Source organism: Bos mutus, chromosome 7 (genome assembly GCF_027580195.1).
Source record: "Bos mutus isolate GX-2022 chromosome 7, NWIPB_WYAK_1.1, whole genome shotgun sequence".
NCBI lineage: Eukaryota > Metazoa > Chordata > Mammalia > Artiodactyla > Bovidae > Bos > Bos mutus.
In genome coordinates this window covers 83,692,877-83,707,706 of record NC_091623.1, presented here as the reverse complement: position 1 = coordinate 83,707,706, position 14,830 = coordinate 83,692,877, and the positions used below count along the sequence as shown (strand labels likewise).

The 14,830-nt window shown below is 56.4% G+C and overlaps 1 protein-coding gene across 2 annotated transcripts; it reads left to right on the top strand.

The window, feature by feature from the left end:
• Window positions 1-5,132: 5,132 nt before the first annotated feature.
• On the top strand, window positions 5,133-13,811 carry MBD3 (methyl-CpG binding domain protein 3). 2 transcript variants are annotated; one of them, XM_070374310.1, is made up of 7 exons: window positions 5,133-5,409; window positions 9,497-9,656; window positions 10,174-10,311; window positions 11,150-11,240; window positions 11,509-11,686; window positions 12,315-12,512; window positions 12,596-13,811. In XM_070374310.1, the coding sequence occupies exons 1-6, from the start codon at window positions 5,300-5,302 to the stop codon at window positions 12,505-12,507; spliced, it is 870 nt and encodes a 289-aa protein (XP_070230411.1). In that variant the 5' UTR covers window positions 5,133-5,299; the 3' UTR covers window positions 12,508-12,512; window positions 12,596-13,811. The 2 variants fall into 2 exon arrangements, with proteins under 2 accessions (XP_070230411.1, XP_070230412.1); XM_070374311.1 differs by having other exon boundaries at window positions 5,139-5,313.
• Window positions 13,812-14,830: the final 1,019 nt, after the last annotated feature.

Sequence of the window (14,830 nt, the reverse complement as noted above, 5' to 3'; positions counted from 1 at the left end):
GAGTGGGTTGCCATGCACTCCTCCAGGAGATCTTCCCAACCCAGGGATCAAACCTGCATCTCTTATGTCTCCTGCATTGGCAGGTGCGTTCTTTACCACTAGCGCCACCTAGGAAGCTCAACCAGTCTGCTGCTGCTAAGTCGCTTCAGTCGTGTCCGACTCTTTGAGACCCCATGGACTATACAGTCCGTGGAATTCTCCAGAATACTGGAGTGGGTAGCCTTTCCCTTCTCCAGGGGATCTTCCCAACCCAGGGATCGAACCCAGGTCTCCCACATTGCAGGCAGATTCTTTACCAGCTGAGCCACAAGAGAAGCCCAAGAATACGGGAGTGGGTAGCCTATCCCTTCTCCAAAGGATCTTCCTGACCCAGGAATCAAACCGGGATCTCCTGATTGCAGGTGGATTCTTTACCAACTGAGCTGTGAGGGAAGAGTGAGACATTCTGTTCCTGTCATCTACCATTATAACTATCTGTGGAGTGATGTGATTTCAGACATCACCTAAATCTCTGTATTTAATAGATATCACTTGAGTACCTATAAGTGATGGATTATGAGACAAGTTACACTTCATTTTTTTTTAACAATTTCTAACTCGCAGGTGTGGACAGTCCCATAGGCCCCATCAAAGCCTGAGACAAAAGGAAATGTGAACGTGCCATACATGAGTTTTTATGTATTTTCATGATGGTTAATAGTTTTAATGAAAATATCAGAGTTTCCTCCTGTGAAAGCCAAAAAAGTAAAATTCTAATAAATGCAGGTTTGGATTAAGTACAACATTTAGGCTAACTTTTTCAACCACTTTAATATTCCAGGAGAGGAAAATAAACCATCAAAAACTATATAAAAACATATATAAAGGGCATATCTTCCTCATTTTGTCTCAGACTTTAAAATAGCACTGTTCAATCTGTATTTAAAATTTTGACATTTTGTATATAAACATTTCCTACAATTCAATAACAACAGAAACAATCCAATTGAAAAATAGGCAGAAGTCCTAAATAGGTATTTCTCCAAAGATGGCCAATAAGCACATGAAAAGATGTTCAACATCACTAATTATTAGAGAAAAGAAAATCACAACAATAGTGAGGTACCACTTCACACCAGCCAGAATGGCCATCATTAGAAAACTCTACAGCTAATAAATGCTGGAGAGGGTGTGGAAACAGGAACCCTCCTACACTGTTGGTGGGACTGTAAATGGGTGCAGCCACTATGGAAAACAGTATGGAGGTTCCTTATAAAACCAAAAATAGGGACTTCCCTGGTGGTCCAGTGGTTAGGACTCTTGTGTTTTCACTACCAAGTGCCCAGATCTGATCCTTGGTTGGGGATCTAAAATCCCCAAGCCCATGGTGTGGCCAAAAAAAAAAAAAGAGTTGTCATATGATCCAGTAATCCCACTCCTGGGCATATACCAAAAACTATAATTCGAAAAGATACATCCATCCTATGTTCAAAGCAGCACTATTTACAACAGCCAAGACATGGAAGCAACCTAGGTGTCCATCAGCAGAGGAATGGATAAAGAAGATGTGATACACACACACACATACACACATACACAAAGGAACATCAGCCATCAAAAAGAAATAATACCACTTGCAGCTACATGGATGCAACCAGAGATGAGCATAATAAGCAAAATAAGTCAGAAAGAGAAAGACAAATACCATATGATGTCACTTAATATGTGGAATCTAAAATATGACACAAAGGAACATATCTTTGAAACAGAAACAGACTCCAAGACATAGAGAACAGAACTGTGGTTGCCAGGGCGAGAGGGAGTGGGGAGGGAAGGACTGGGAGTTTTTGGGACAAGCAGACGCAAACTATTATATATAGGATGGATAAACAACAAGATCCTACTGTATAGCAGAGAGAACTCTATTCAACATCCCGTGATAAACCATCATGGAAAAGAATATGAAAAAGAATATATCTACATATAACTGAGTGTGCAGTATAACTACATGTAACTGTGCTGTGCAGCATAAACACACTATAAATCAACTATACTTCAGTAAAAAATCTTGACATTTTGTTCATCAAGGATTTTTTCATTTTGAAATGTTAAAATAGTACATTAAGTGCCATTAATCTTGACGTTTTTGGTGCTCACTAAATTTTCTCCCTGAGGTGAGTGCCACGCATACCTTGTATCAGCTTGCAGGAACCCCTGGCTGGGGATGTCTGTAGTCATCATGACTGGGGGGTCCTCCTGGCATGAGTCAGGACAGTGGGGGCAGGGATGCTGCTCCATACCCCACAGTGCCTGGGACAGCCCCTCCATGGTAGCAGATGCAGGGGAGTGAGACCCTGCCTCTGAAAGGCTTTCCAAGGTCCTCATGTGGTTTAAGCCTCCTGGTTTGATTTCTACCTTTCACCTTGTGGAAATGGGCAGAAGAGGGTGTCTGCTCAGGGACTGGGCCAGTAGGCCAAGGCAAACAGAGTTTATTTCAGAGAGCCAGCGCCCACCCAACAGAAGAGTTGGCCAGCCCCTGTCCCTCTCATGCAGTGTTCCTGGCCTTTCCCCTCGGCATCTGCCACCAGCACCCTGGGTCAGCCACCCTCCTGATCAGGCCTCTGGGGCAGTCCCTCAAGGACAATCCCAGGGGCCTGGCTCAGGCCAAGTAGCACCCACAGGCCCACTATCTATGCTCTGGGGTCAGCTTCCCTGAGAGGCAAGAGACTGGCGGGGGCTGGTTCTTGATGTCAGATGCTGTGATCTGACACTACACACCTGTTGTGTGCGACTGGCAAAACCCACAGACTAACACTGGAAGGTGTGGAAAGATCAGAGCCTTTGTTCACTCCCGGTGGGAAAGAGAAAGGGCACAGCCACAGTGAACAAGAGCCTGGCTGCTCCTCCAAAAATTAAACAAAGGGCCAGTAGGCACATGAAAAATGCTCAGCATGATCAATCATCAGAGAAACACCAATCAAAACCACAATGAGGTATCACCTCACCACTGTCCCAATGGCTATCATCAAAAAGTCTGCCAATAATAACATGCTGGTGAGGATGTGGAGAAAAGGGAACTCTACTGCCTTGTTGGTAGGGATGTAAATTGGTGCGGCCACTGTGGAGAACAGCAGGGAGGTTCCTCTGAAAACTAAAAATAGTACTACCATAACATCCAGCAATTCCACTCCTGGGTATATATCAAAAAACAAAACAAAAATAAAAATAGTAATTCAAAAATATACAAGCACCCCAGTGTTCAGAGCAGCACTATTTACTGCTCTGGCTGTTTACAACAGCCAAGGCATGGAAACAACCTAAATGTCCATTGACAGATGAATGGATAATAAAGATGTGGTATATTGGATGTCTCTGTGTGTGTGTGTGTGTGTGTGTGTATATATATATCAATACAATGGAATACTACTCAGCCATAAAAAATAACAAAATTCAGTCAGATGAAGAAAGTAACTGTATGCTATCTCACATCGGAGGAATCTAAAAATACTAGCAAACTAGTGAATATAACTAAAAAGAAGAAAACTCACATATATATAGAGAGAACAAACTAGTGGTTGCCAGAGGGAGCAGGAGCAATATACAGGCAGGGGAGTGGGAGGTACAAACTGTTGGGTATAGATCTATACCCAAAGATGTAAGGCTCAAAGATGTACTGCACAAAAGGGGAATACACCCGATATTTGGTAATAACTGCAAAAGCAAAGTAACCTTTGAAAACCGTATACAAATAAAAAGTTTAAAACGATGTTTTGCCCTTCTCAAAAAATAAAAACAAAAAATTAAGAACACAGGATCACCAGATGACCTAGTAATTCCAGCTGATGTGCACCCAAGAGAAGTAAAAGCAGGGCTGGGGGCTCCTGCAGCAAGAAGGATGACAACTTTTTCCTTTAAGCATCTTCACCCGTGCTTTCACTGATTACAATGCACGTGTCTATCTTTGCAACTAAGATTTAAAAAAGAAAAACGAAGTCACACACGCTGGGAGAAAATACAACAGTGACCAGGACTGCCCTCCCTGCAAGGCCAGGGTCCTCGAGGCCTGGGTTTGGGCCTGAACTGCACACGAGCATCCAGTGCTGGAAACCAGCTTTGTAACAGGATGACCGCTCACCCATCAGGGTGCCTGCCCGGCCACTCTGCCCTTTGTTTGTAGGAGAACAGCCCAGTTACCCGCCTTGGGGAACTCAGAAGAGAAAGGTACGTAATGAGTAAGTTGCACTTACCAGGGACTTTAAATAAACAAGTGGCACCTGTCCGCCGCGATCTTTGGGGTTCCGCCCAGGCACCGCCTCCAACCAGAGCAGGGACCGGGAGACCCAGGGCTGCACTTGCAGGGAGTTGAGGGCGTGCGGACCCAGCTGGTTGCCCTCGGGGGAGCCCAGACCCTTCCCACCCGCATCCTCCCATCCCCCAGGGGCCGGAAGCCCGGAAAAGCCTGACGGGAGGCCCAGCTCACCCCTGGCACTGACCATAGCTTCGGCCACTCACTCAGAAGTCTTTTCTGAAATACCTGCCCTGGACCGCCCCGGCTCAGCCCTGGAGGAGCAGCGGAGCCAGGGGAGCGCCCAGGGGAGTGTGAAGGGACATAAGAGGGACGGGAAATTTCCGAGGAAGGTCCTAGAGCCCACGGAAACAGAAGGCGGTGGACCAAGGAGGAGGCGGAAGAAGGGGCTGGCGCCTGGGTTCTGAGGTGTCATTAAAGCGTCGGGTGGGCCTTGGGGTGTGGAGGTGGGTGGTCACCTACAATGCGCCTAGACGTGCATGCCAATGACGAGACTAGGGGAGCAGCAGGATGGCAATCCGGCACTGGACTGGCATCCCGAAACACCAGAGGGACCGCGGAGGAGGTTCGGGAAAAGACCACTCAAGGAGGGCAGCGGAGACCCAGCGCTAAGAGGAACGTGTGAACCGCCCAAAGCGCACGCGCATAGCAGACAAGCCGCGCGCCGCCGCAGGCCCCGCCTCCAGGAAGCACGCTGATTGGCGCCGCCGTTAAGGGGGCGGGGCCGGAGGCCGCGGTCCGGGCGGGGCCTCCGCGGCGCCTGCGCAGCACGGGGCCCCGCGCGCGGGCGGGTGGGCGGAGCGGGCCCCCCGAGCGGGGGCTGGCGAGCGCGGGGAGGGGGCCGAGAGGGCGGCAAAGCCGGCGCGCGCCCGGCTGGGGGCGGAGGGTGGGGGCCTGCGGGCCGGAACAGCCGCGGCAAGTGGCGGCGGCAGCGGCGGAGGCAGCTAAGGCGGCGGCGAGCGGGGGTCCGGGCGGCAGCGGCGGCGCCGGCGGCGGGCCGAGGACCCGGGCGCGATGGAGCGGAAGAGGTGGGAGTGCCCGGCGCTCCCGCAGGGCTGGGAGAGGGAAGAAGTGCCCAGAAGGTCGGGGCTGTCGGCCGGCCACAGGGATGTCTTTTACTATAGGTGAATGAACGTGCCGGCCGGGCAGGGCCCCAACGGGCGCCTCCCAGCGGCCTCTGCGGCGGCCTGGGCTCCCGGACCGGGGCCGCGGCCTGGGCCCCGCGCGTGCGTTGTGCGTGCGTGCGTGCGTGCGTGCCGGCGTGCGGCGGGCGCTTTGCCCATTGCGCGTGCGTGCCCGGCGAGGCCCTGTCTCAGTGCGCTTGCGCTTCCCACGCGGCCGCATGGCCCTGGAACCGGTCCCGGGCGCGCGGAGGCTTTTGTTCGGCTGCCGCAGCGAAGCGGCCGGCTGGGCAAGGGGCACCCCGGCTCGAGCCAGATGCCGCTGGGAGGCGGGGGTGGGGGCTGGGGTGTCCCTTTGATCCGCGTGGGGCTCTCCCGGGCCAGGCGCAGCCTGGGCGGATGGGGAGCCAGGGTTTCCGGAAGCAGTATTGGTTCTGGGGAACTAGGGAAGGCTGCCTAGGGATGCAGGTTCCTGGCTCTTTACCAGGGCTACTGGGCTCCAGAGCTGCGTGTCTTTTAAGGTCCGCCCTTCTGTCCTTCGGACCGTGGGTAGTGGCCCTTGTAGTCCCCAGACCGGGGACGCGGTCTTTGTGAACCCCCCCATACCCAAACTGGAGGGAGACCTGCCCTTGGGCTGGGTGAGGTAGCACGGACCCACACCTCTGTGACACAATAAGAGGCTGGAACCCCAGCCTCAGACCGTCAACCACCTGCGGTTTGCTTTTCTGTTCCTTTTTTTTTTCTGATTGGTGAAGATGCTTTGTTTCTGAGCCGGCTTTGATGGCTCCCTCCCCTTTGCTTCAGGACCCTGGCGAAAGGGAGGCAGGCAGGCAGGACACCTGCCACGTGTTGAATGCCTGCCAGGTGGTGAGGTGTGTGCAGCAGGTCCAGGGCCTTTGCTAGCCGCCTTTTGGGAGGAGTGAGGGAAGTGAGCAGGAAAGGGATGGCAGTTCGCCCAGGACAAGCTCAGGTTCTCACGTCGGAAAAGCGCTGGTAGCCCTCCAGTGTACACTGTGATTGGCTGTAGTCTGGAAAGGTCAAGCAGGAGATAGTGGGGTTACAATCAGCATCTCTTAAGGGCCTGTATGTATATTCCCCTTCATTGTATCTGACTGCATGGCTGGCTCTTTAGAAAACTTGAATCCTGGTTCTGTCCTCCTAGGTGCCTGAAGTGGCCTCTGGCTAAGAACCACGTGCCCTCATTTAATTCCAAGCACACTTGTGTACTTACTTCTTCCTTTTAGATCCAAAGACTGAGTCAGGTCTCTGTGCCTTTAATCCATTGTTAATTTAGTAGATGCCTCTGTAGCAACTGCTGACCATTCAGCTGGGAACAAGAACTGGGTCTCCTCTCCTGGGTGACAGCTGGTGCCCCAGTCATCAAGTGCCCCATTGCTTTCATAGTTACAGGTGGTGACATATGCAGAGATGCAGGGGTCTGTGAGGGGTGAATGACAGGGTGCCTAGCTGAGCTGGGGGTGGGTCAGCGAGGGTTTGTCTGAATAGGTGGTCTAGAGCTGAGCCAGGCCTTGGAGCCAGGAGGAGTGTCCAGGCGGTGGGAGGAGCCTGTGAGGAGGCTCAGGAGCTGAAAGTGGCCAGAGTGGCTGAAAGGCCCCATACTGCCATCATCTGAGGTCTCGTCCCCACCTGCTCCCTACCTGGGAGCCTCTCAGGGCCTCTGACAGTGGCATCCCACGCCAAGGCCCTGGTCCTGAGCACTGGGATCTGGTGGTAGGGAAAGCCTCCAGAGGGGACTGGATAGCTCCCATGAGAGGTGAGGGCCTGAGACAGAATGAGGGTGTGGGGTCCAGTGCCTCTCCCAGGCCTCTGGTCTGGGTGACCTGCCTGGTCTCAGGAAGTGGGAGGTCCGGGGGCTGTGATAGGAAACCCTCAGTGTTCTCTGGGATATGGGTCCTTGGCCCTCTCAGCCCCCGATGTGGAGCCAGGTGCCGGGGCAGGAGCATGTGGATTTCCCTGGTACTCTTCTTGCTGAGGGAAGGCAGCTGTCTGGACTGTTGAGTCGGACATAGCTGCCCTTGGATCCTAGCCCGGCCCCTGGGCACATGGAACTGTGGTGTCCTGGTCCACAGAGTGGTGGGGAGACAGTGTTCTTTGCAGGAGAAGTGGTGTCACCTCACATACTTGGGGAGGGATTATACACACACACCCGCCTCCAGCTTGGCAACTGGGCCCTGAGGACTGGGAGATGAGGATGAAGCAGCTGACTCCAGCTGTGGCTGTCATTTACAGTCCAGGCAGGAAGTTGAGGACTTGGCAGTTAGCGTCACTCTTTAGGGTGAGTGGAACACAGAGGACTTCTTGGAGCCCATTTTAAAGGTGGGAATACACTTAGGAAAGTAGGTGGTGCTCAGCAGGTCGGCCCCCTTCCCTGAACAGCAGGCTCGGCTTGGCTGGAACCAGCTGTGTCTTGCTCTTAAGACCTCACAAGACCTTACAAGCTCCCTTATAGGCCTGGGGTTGCTGCCCACTCCTTACCCCTCCCACAGCCCTGTGTCCATGCTGGGCACTGGCTCCCACCCCCACAATACCTCAGTGCTTCAGGGGGCCCTCCATCTGGCTTCTGGCTGTCCATCTGCTCCCCGGGGTGGCCCTTGTTCTGTAGAAAGGCCACTCTTGTTCTGTATGTCAGGTTTTACCAAATCTAGATTTTTGTTTCATTGGATAAAATACCTTGGACATCTTTATGTCCCAATACAAGTCTGCAAAAACTGTTTTTAAAAAGGATATATAGTTCATGTTTTGCACAATTCAGTTTTTAAAAGTGTCCAGCTCAGCAGTTTTTAGGACATTCACACACATGGTGCAGCCGTCACCACTATAGTTCTGGAATGTTCTTGTCACCCAGAAGAGACCCACATCCATTAGCTCTCCAGCTGCTGGCAGCCCCCACCTACTTGGCCTCACTTTCACTATTGTGAGAGCTTTACTGAGGTAGGAGCCATCTGTACTGTCACCTGTGTAAAGCATACAGGTCACACAGTGCACCTGTCACCATGGTCAGAGTTAGACCCTTCTGTTATTCCAAAAACAGCCCTAGACCTCAACTACCTCTGACCCATACCCCTGCTCCCCAGCCCTAGATCTGAAGCCTGGGTTTCTGTTTCCCTGGCCTTGTGTGAGCAGGACAGCAGTGGGTGGGGGTGAGGGCTTGTCGAGGTCCTGCCTCTGCCCATGAAGCTGGAGTCAGGACGTGAACTCTGTTCACGTCAGCCAGCACAGGGAGTAAGGGAAAAGTGGATCTTCCAGAAGAGTCCCCGGCAGCCTTGGAACTCTGGGGTGGGAGGTGTGGAGGGGAGAGCTGGCATTGCCCAGCTGATAGTCAGCATGGGTTCCATGCTGCCCGCTTTTGTCGCTGATCTGCAGTACTCAGGGACACCTGGAGGGGGCAGGTGTGCGCTGGCATGAGCTCAGACTAAAGGCCTTCAGGGGAGGTCTACAAAATGCAGCCCTCATCAGCCTCAGATGGAGAGTGGCAGGGACAGAGAGCAACAAGATGTTCTGGATGGGTGCCAGGCCTGCTGGAGGCTTCATGTGTACAACTCACTAGTTCTTGGGATTTTCGTGGCTGAATGAGGTTCCCTGGTCGAGGGACATCCAGGACATTTCCCTTGGCCAGTGTAAGTCAGCTTCCGTGAGTGACGAGGCATCTGTTTTTGTGGACGTGTGTTGTGGTTCCTCTTGGATACTTAGAGGTGGACTTGCTCTGTAACCATTAGAGGAACTGCTGGATTGTTTCTCAAAGTGGCCACACCCGTCTTTGTCCCCAGTGACCAGTCCTTACTGCTGGTGCAGGGTCCCATGCTGGTCACCTGCGGTGTGAGCTCTGAGAGGCCAGGCGAGGCGAGGCCTGGCCCCGTCCATGGGCTGTGCAGGTTGCAGAGCCTCATAGCCAGGGCTCAGGCTTCCTAACACATGGTCTGCTTCCGGAATGTTCCAAAAATGTCAGCCAGGCTCCTAGGGCTGGCCCCATCCTGCCATAGGCGGGAGCGTTTGTCCCTGCTCTTGGCCTTGGCATCTGCTCTGCTGGGGGAGTGGGTACCTGGCCTCCGCTGACCCTCTGTGTCCGCAGCCCAAGCGGGAAGAAGTTCCGAAGCAAGCCTCAGCTGGCACGCTACCTGGGCGGCTCCATGGACTTGAGCACCTTTGACTTCCGCACGGGCAAGATGCTAATGAGCAAGGTGAACAAGGGCCGGCAGCGGGTGCGCTACGACTCCCCAAGCCAGGTCAAGGTGAGCCCGTGGGAGCTGCTGCTGGGGGCGGGAGGGAGGTACTCACCCCCCCCCACCATCCCCCACCCCCCATCCTGGAGTTAGATGCCTGGCTGCTCCTTGGGGGAGACTCGGCGGCTATGGAAAAGCAGAAGGAAGATCGGGACCTGCCCGTCACCTGCCCAGGAGAGGCCCAGCTGCGGTCTGTGCTTGGGCACCTGGCGCCTGTAGTGTCTGCAAGTCTCCAATAAACAAGTGTTCAGGGACTTTGTCCCCTGCCCTGATTGCAGGACAGAGGTGGCTAAGGGCACCTGGCCCATGCTCTGCAGAGGACGGGGCCACGAGGCAGGAGGGGGCAGGTGTGTGTCCACAGCCCCTGGCCAAGCTCACCGAGGGCAGCACATCAGCCCAGGCCTGGGCATAGCACTGCCTCTGGTCCAGGGGTGCTGGGGTGTGCTGGGGACCCTGAAGCCCTGGAGCACAGCTTCCTCACTGACAGGGATGCACTCTGAGGACCTGCCCCATCCCGTCTCCACAGGGCAAGCCTGACCTGAACACGGCCCTCCCGGTCAGGCAAACAGCATCCATCTTTAAGCAGCCAGTGACCAAGATCACCAACCACCCCAGCAACAAGGTGAAGAGCGACCCCCAGAAGGCTGTGGAGCAGCCCCGGCAGGTGAGCCCACACACACACCTTGATTGCTTGCGGTGGCAGGCCTGGCTCTGGGTCAGGTGGGCTCTGGAGTTCAGTCCACTCTTCAGAGCCCAGTTGGTGGGCCCAGGGCCCCCAGCACTGTGATCAGGAGCCGTCATCCTGGAGTGCAGTCCCACGGGAAGCAGTCTCCCCACCCCCCCCACCCACACACACAAGGGGCCGCCTGGGCCGCCACTGTCACGAGCAGGTCAATGATGTTTCACATATGCAGTGTTGTGAACTGTTTTCCAAAAACCAAGACTTACCACGTTTTCACATGTGTTTACAAACACCCAGTAGATAGCTGGGTGTGGGGGTACTGGCCCGGGTCGGGAGGCCATGGCTGGCACAGGGGGGACACTTGGGAGACCCGCAGGGCAGGGATCCCACTATGGGCTGTGCCCTCGGTGCCATGTGGGCTGCAGCTGTCCGGTTAACAGGTCAGAAACCTCTGTGTTCCCACTCTCCCATTTAGGTCTTTACCCCTTAGACACCCTTCCCGGGTCTCAAGGTAAAGCCTGAGGGTGCAAGCTCACTGTATGCCCAGGGCCTCAGGCCCGGGCTCAGCTCAGGTGGAGACTGGGCCTCCTGACCCCCAACCCCGGGGTGAAGGGACCACAGACCATCCAGCAGCAAGTCAGATGTCTGGGGTGTTTATCCTGCTGGAAACGAGGTTGGGGTTTCTCTGCCCTGGGGTGCAAACAGCCCCATCAAGTGTGGGGTTAGAGGTCAGGCTGAGACCCCAGCCCAGCCCCCGTGTTGCCTGCTGTGGGGGCGAGTGGCCTGGGAATCCCCTCGCCTGATATGTGTCTGGTGGCAGCTTTTCTGGGAGAAGAAGCTGAGCGGCCTGAATGCCTTTGACATCGCAGAGGAGCTGGTGAAGACCATGGACCTCCCCAAGGGTCTGCAAGGTGACCTGCCACAGGGGGAGCAAGGGGACAGAGGAGGGACAAGGCTCTGGGTCCCCCAGCCTGGGGCCAGCCAGGGTGCACTTGACCCTCGGGACGGGACAGTCACTGGTCCTGAGAAGCCTTGGGGGTCTGGTTTCCCTGCTGTCGCTGCGAGGGCAGCTCGTGCTCCTGTGTCACCACGGGCTGCCCACCCGCAGAGAGAGGTTCAGGACGAACCTGTAGAAGGGCTGAGGGGACAAGGCTGGTGACCGTCCTCCATGCCCAGCAGGAGTGGGTCCTGGCTGCACAGACGAGACACTGCTGTCGGCCATCGCCAGCGCCCTGCACACCAGCACCACGCCCATCACCGGGCAGCTCTCAGCCGCTGTGGAGAAGAACCCTGGGGTGTGGCTCAACACGGCCCAGCCGCTCTGCAAGGCCTTTATGGTGACTGATGAGGACATCAGGTAGTTGCCCCTTGCTCCTCCCTCCCCACAGGCTATGTGCTCCAGAGAGGCCAGGTCTCTTGGCCATGCAGCAGCTTCTCTGTGCTGGGCTCTGAGCCCCTCAAGGGGCTCTGGGTGGGGGGTGCACAGAAGACTGCAAGGCAGAGCAGCCACACCTGGAGTGCTGGGGGTTGGCGAGAGGGGAGCCCCATGAGAGGTGAGGACCCGTGCTTAGACCACACACACACAGGCCTCACGTGGAGGGAATGGGCAGGAGGTGACAGAAGTGATAGGTCAAGACAACTGTGTAAGAGTCTGGGCGACGTTTAAAGCACCACTTGGAGAAATAGAGTCAGCAAGGTGGGGACCACGTGGGACTGTGGCCTTGGTCCTGCCTGCAGGGGGCACTCTTGGCCATCAGTGTGGGGGCACCAAGGATGGGTTGGTGATGGTAGGAAGTCTCGTCCACATAGAGGGGGCAGGCGTGGAGGAGGCAGGGAGGGCCCAGGGGTCGTGGGCCCAGGTTGACAGTGGCCCTCTTGGCAGAGCTGGTTTGGGGAGGGGCAGCAGCAAACGCAGGTGGGACAGCGTGGGGCTGGGGTCTGTCTGAGACTGGGAAACCCTGGCCACTGGGTCCCTGTGTCCCCAGGAAGCAGGAAGAGCTGGTGCAGCAAGTCCGCAAGCGGCTGGAGGAGGCGCTGATGGCCGACATGCTGGCTCACGTGGAGGAGCTGGCCCGGGATGGTGAGGCACCATTGGACAGGGCGGGCGCTGACGACGAGGAGGACGAGGACGAGGAGGAGGAGGAGCCCGACCAGGACCCAGAGATGGAGCACGTCTAGAGCAGGTGCCACCAGGCCTGGCCTTTTGTGCCTGCGGCAGCAGCCCTGGGCTGGCCAGGCACTCACGCCACCCAATCTATTTCTGCAGGGGCCCCGCCTGCCAGCCCGCCCACATGGGGCCACCTCAGACTCGGCCCTCACCCTGCCCTGGTGTGCCCCCTCCCCTGGGCCGCAGGAGCTTGGCTGAAGGACAGCCCCTCGCCTGACGGACCCCCCACATCTGCTTCTCTGAAGGGCCCAGCCCGTCCACAGGAGGCCCCCTGCTCAGGTGGTTGCTCCATGCTGCACTCAGGCCAGCCTGGTCCCCACGGCCACTGCCCTGAGCTCCTCACACAGGACAACTGCCACCAGGCTGCCTGCGAGGCTCCCCAGGACTGGAGAAATGTGTGTGGAACAGTCTCGCCTCTGACTTGTGCCCTTGAGGGGTGATGTCCCAGGCTACATGTCAGCGCTCCCAGAAGCAGTACAGGATGGCTCCCCAGGCCCACCAGCCGGGCGCAGCGCACCCACAATAAACTCACGGTCCCCCAGGGGCCAAACGTCTCCGTTGCTGCGAACCTTGTGTTGGCCACACACGGACGGGAACTCGGGCCTCGGCACCTGAAGATCTCGCTGTCTCCGACTTGGCCTAGCCTGATGGTCAGCACCATGGACGGAGAACTAACTGCTCACAGCCAGACTCAGGCCAGGCTCCAGGGTAGCGCCACCCTTGGGCCTGGGTCTCACCAGGTGCATTTCCTGCTGGCCTGGGCAGCGGCCTCCACAGAACAAGGCGAGCAGAGTCGCATTGCCCCAGTCCCAGCAGCCCAAGGGCCTGGGCGAAGGGAGACCCTGCTGCCTGAGTGGATCCCGGCCAGCACCCTCGCTGCAGCCCATCCATCAGCCTGGAGGCTTGAGCCATGGCCAGTGTGGCCTGTGAATGCCAGACCTGTCCCATGCCTGCCGCACCTGCAGCCATGACTGTCAGGAGAGGCCCGGGTCACTGCCTCGTTTGTCCGGACTCCCTGGGCTGTGGTGGCCTGCTGGCGGGGTGGTAGTGGCCTTGGGACCCTCCAGGGGCCGGGTCACACTGCCGGCTCCCTCTTGAGGACACCAGCCTGGGAGGCTGGCTGACCCCGTCCTCCCAAGTTCAGTCAAAGCACAAAGCCTTGAAGACTGGGCACTGCCCCGTGCAGGCTGCAGTACCACTGCCCAGGTAGCCACAGGCCCCAGGAAAGCCCCTCCGCTGCAACCCTGAGGGGAGGAGCTAGGAGGCTGCAGGAGGTTTCTGTGGGTGGCATCGAATAAAGCGTGTCAGGCAAGTATGGCTAGGGCTTTGTGTCAGTCCAAATCTGGGGGTTTTGTGTCCGTGTGCTGGGAGCCTCCCTCAAATTCATCGTCTCCCGGGGCAAGAAAGTGAGAATGATGCTGGGTGGCTTCCCTGTGGCCCTTAGCGGGGTCTCCTGAGGATCAGGCCCCAGCAGTGTGAGCGAGAGCGCTGGTCCCACCCACCCCACTCCAGCAGCCCCTCCACCCCTGGTGGAGTGGTCATGGCTGGCTTTTCTCCTGATCCAAAGCCGGGCTCAGGAGCCGGGAGAACCCTGGCTCCTCCACTGCCCAGCCACCTAGCCTGGACCCTCAGAGCTTCTGTCTGAATCCACAACTGGTCAGGGCTTTGGTGGCCTGGGCCCTCCTCACTCCTACTCTGTGGCTCTTATAGGCATGGGCAGGGCCGGTCCCACCAGAGACTCCAGGGGAGCACTGGCTCCTGCCTTTTTCAGCTCCTAGAGGTGCCGCATCCCCGGTTTGTGGCCCCTCCCTCCCTCCATCCTCACAGCAGGGCAGCATCTCCTGCCTCCTCTTATAAGGACCTTGTGTTGACACGGACCCCCCAGGGAATCCAGGGTCATCCCCATCTCAGGGGCGTTAGCTTAATCCCTCCTGCGAAGTTTTCTCTACCCTGTGAGGTGATGTGTCCACAGGCCCCAGGGTGACTCTGGGGGACGTTACCCTGAAGATAAGTTTCCTGTTCAGTGGAGGCAGCTCCTACCTGGCCATGTGGCCAGGCCCCTGCAACCTCAGCTTCCCCCAGCTCACTGTAGCCTCTTGGGCCTTGTCGCTGCTGTCCCTTCAGGGGATAAAGAGTTGTTACAGAAGCCCTGGAACCTATCATTTCAGGATCCCCCAGGTTCATGGGCCGGGGGTGACGGGACAGTGATGCCTGGCAACAGGGACTTTCTGGTCAGAGGAAGCAGCGGGACTCCCACCAGTCACATGTGGCCATGGATATAGAAATCAGTGACAACTTAGACACTGCATTCCTCAGCTGCCCTGACCACATGGG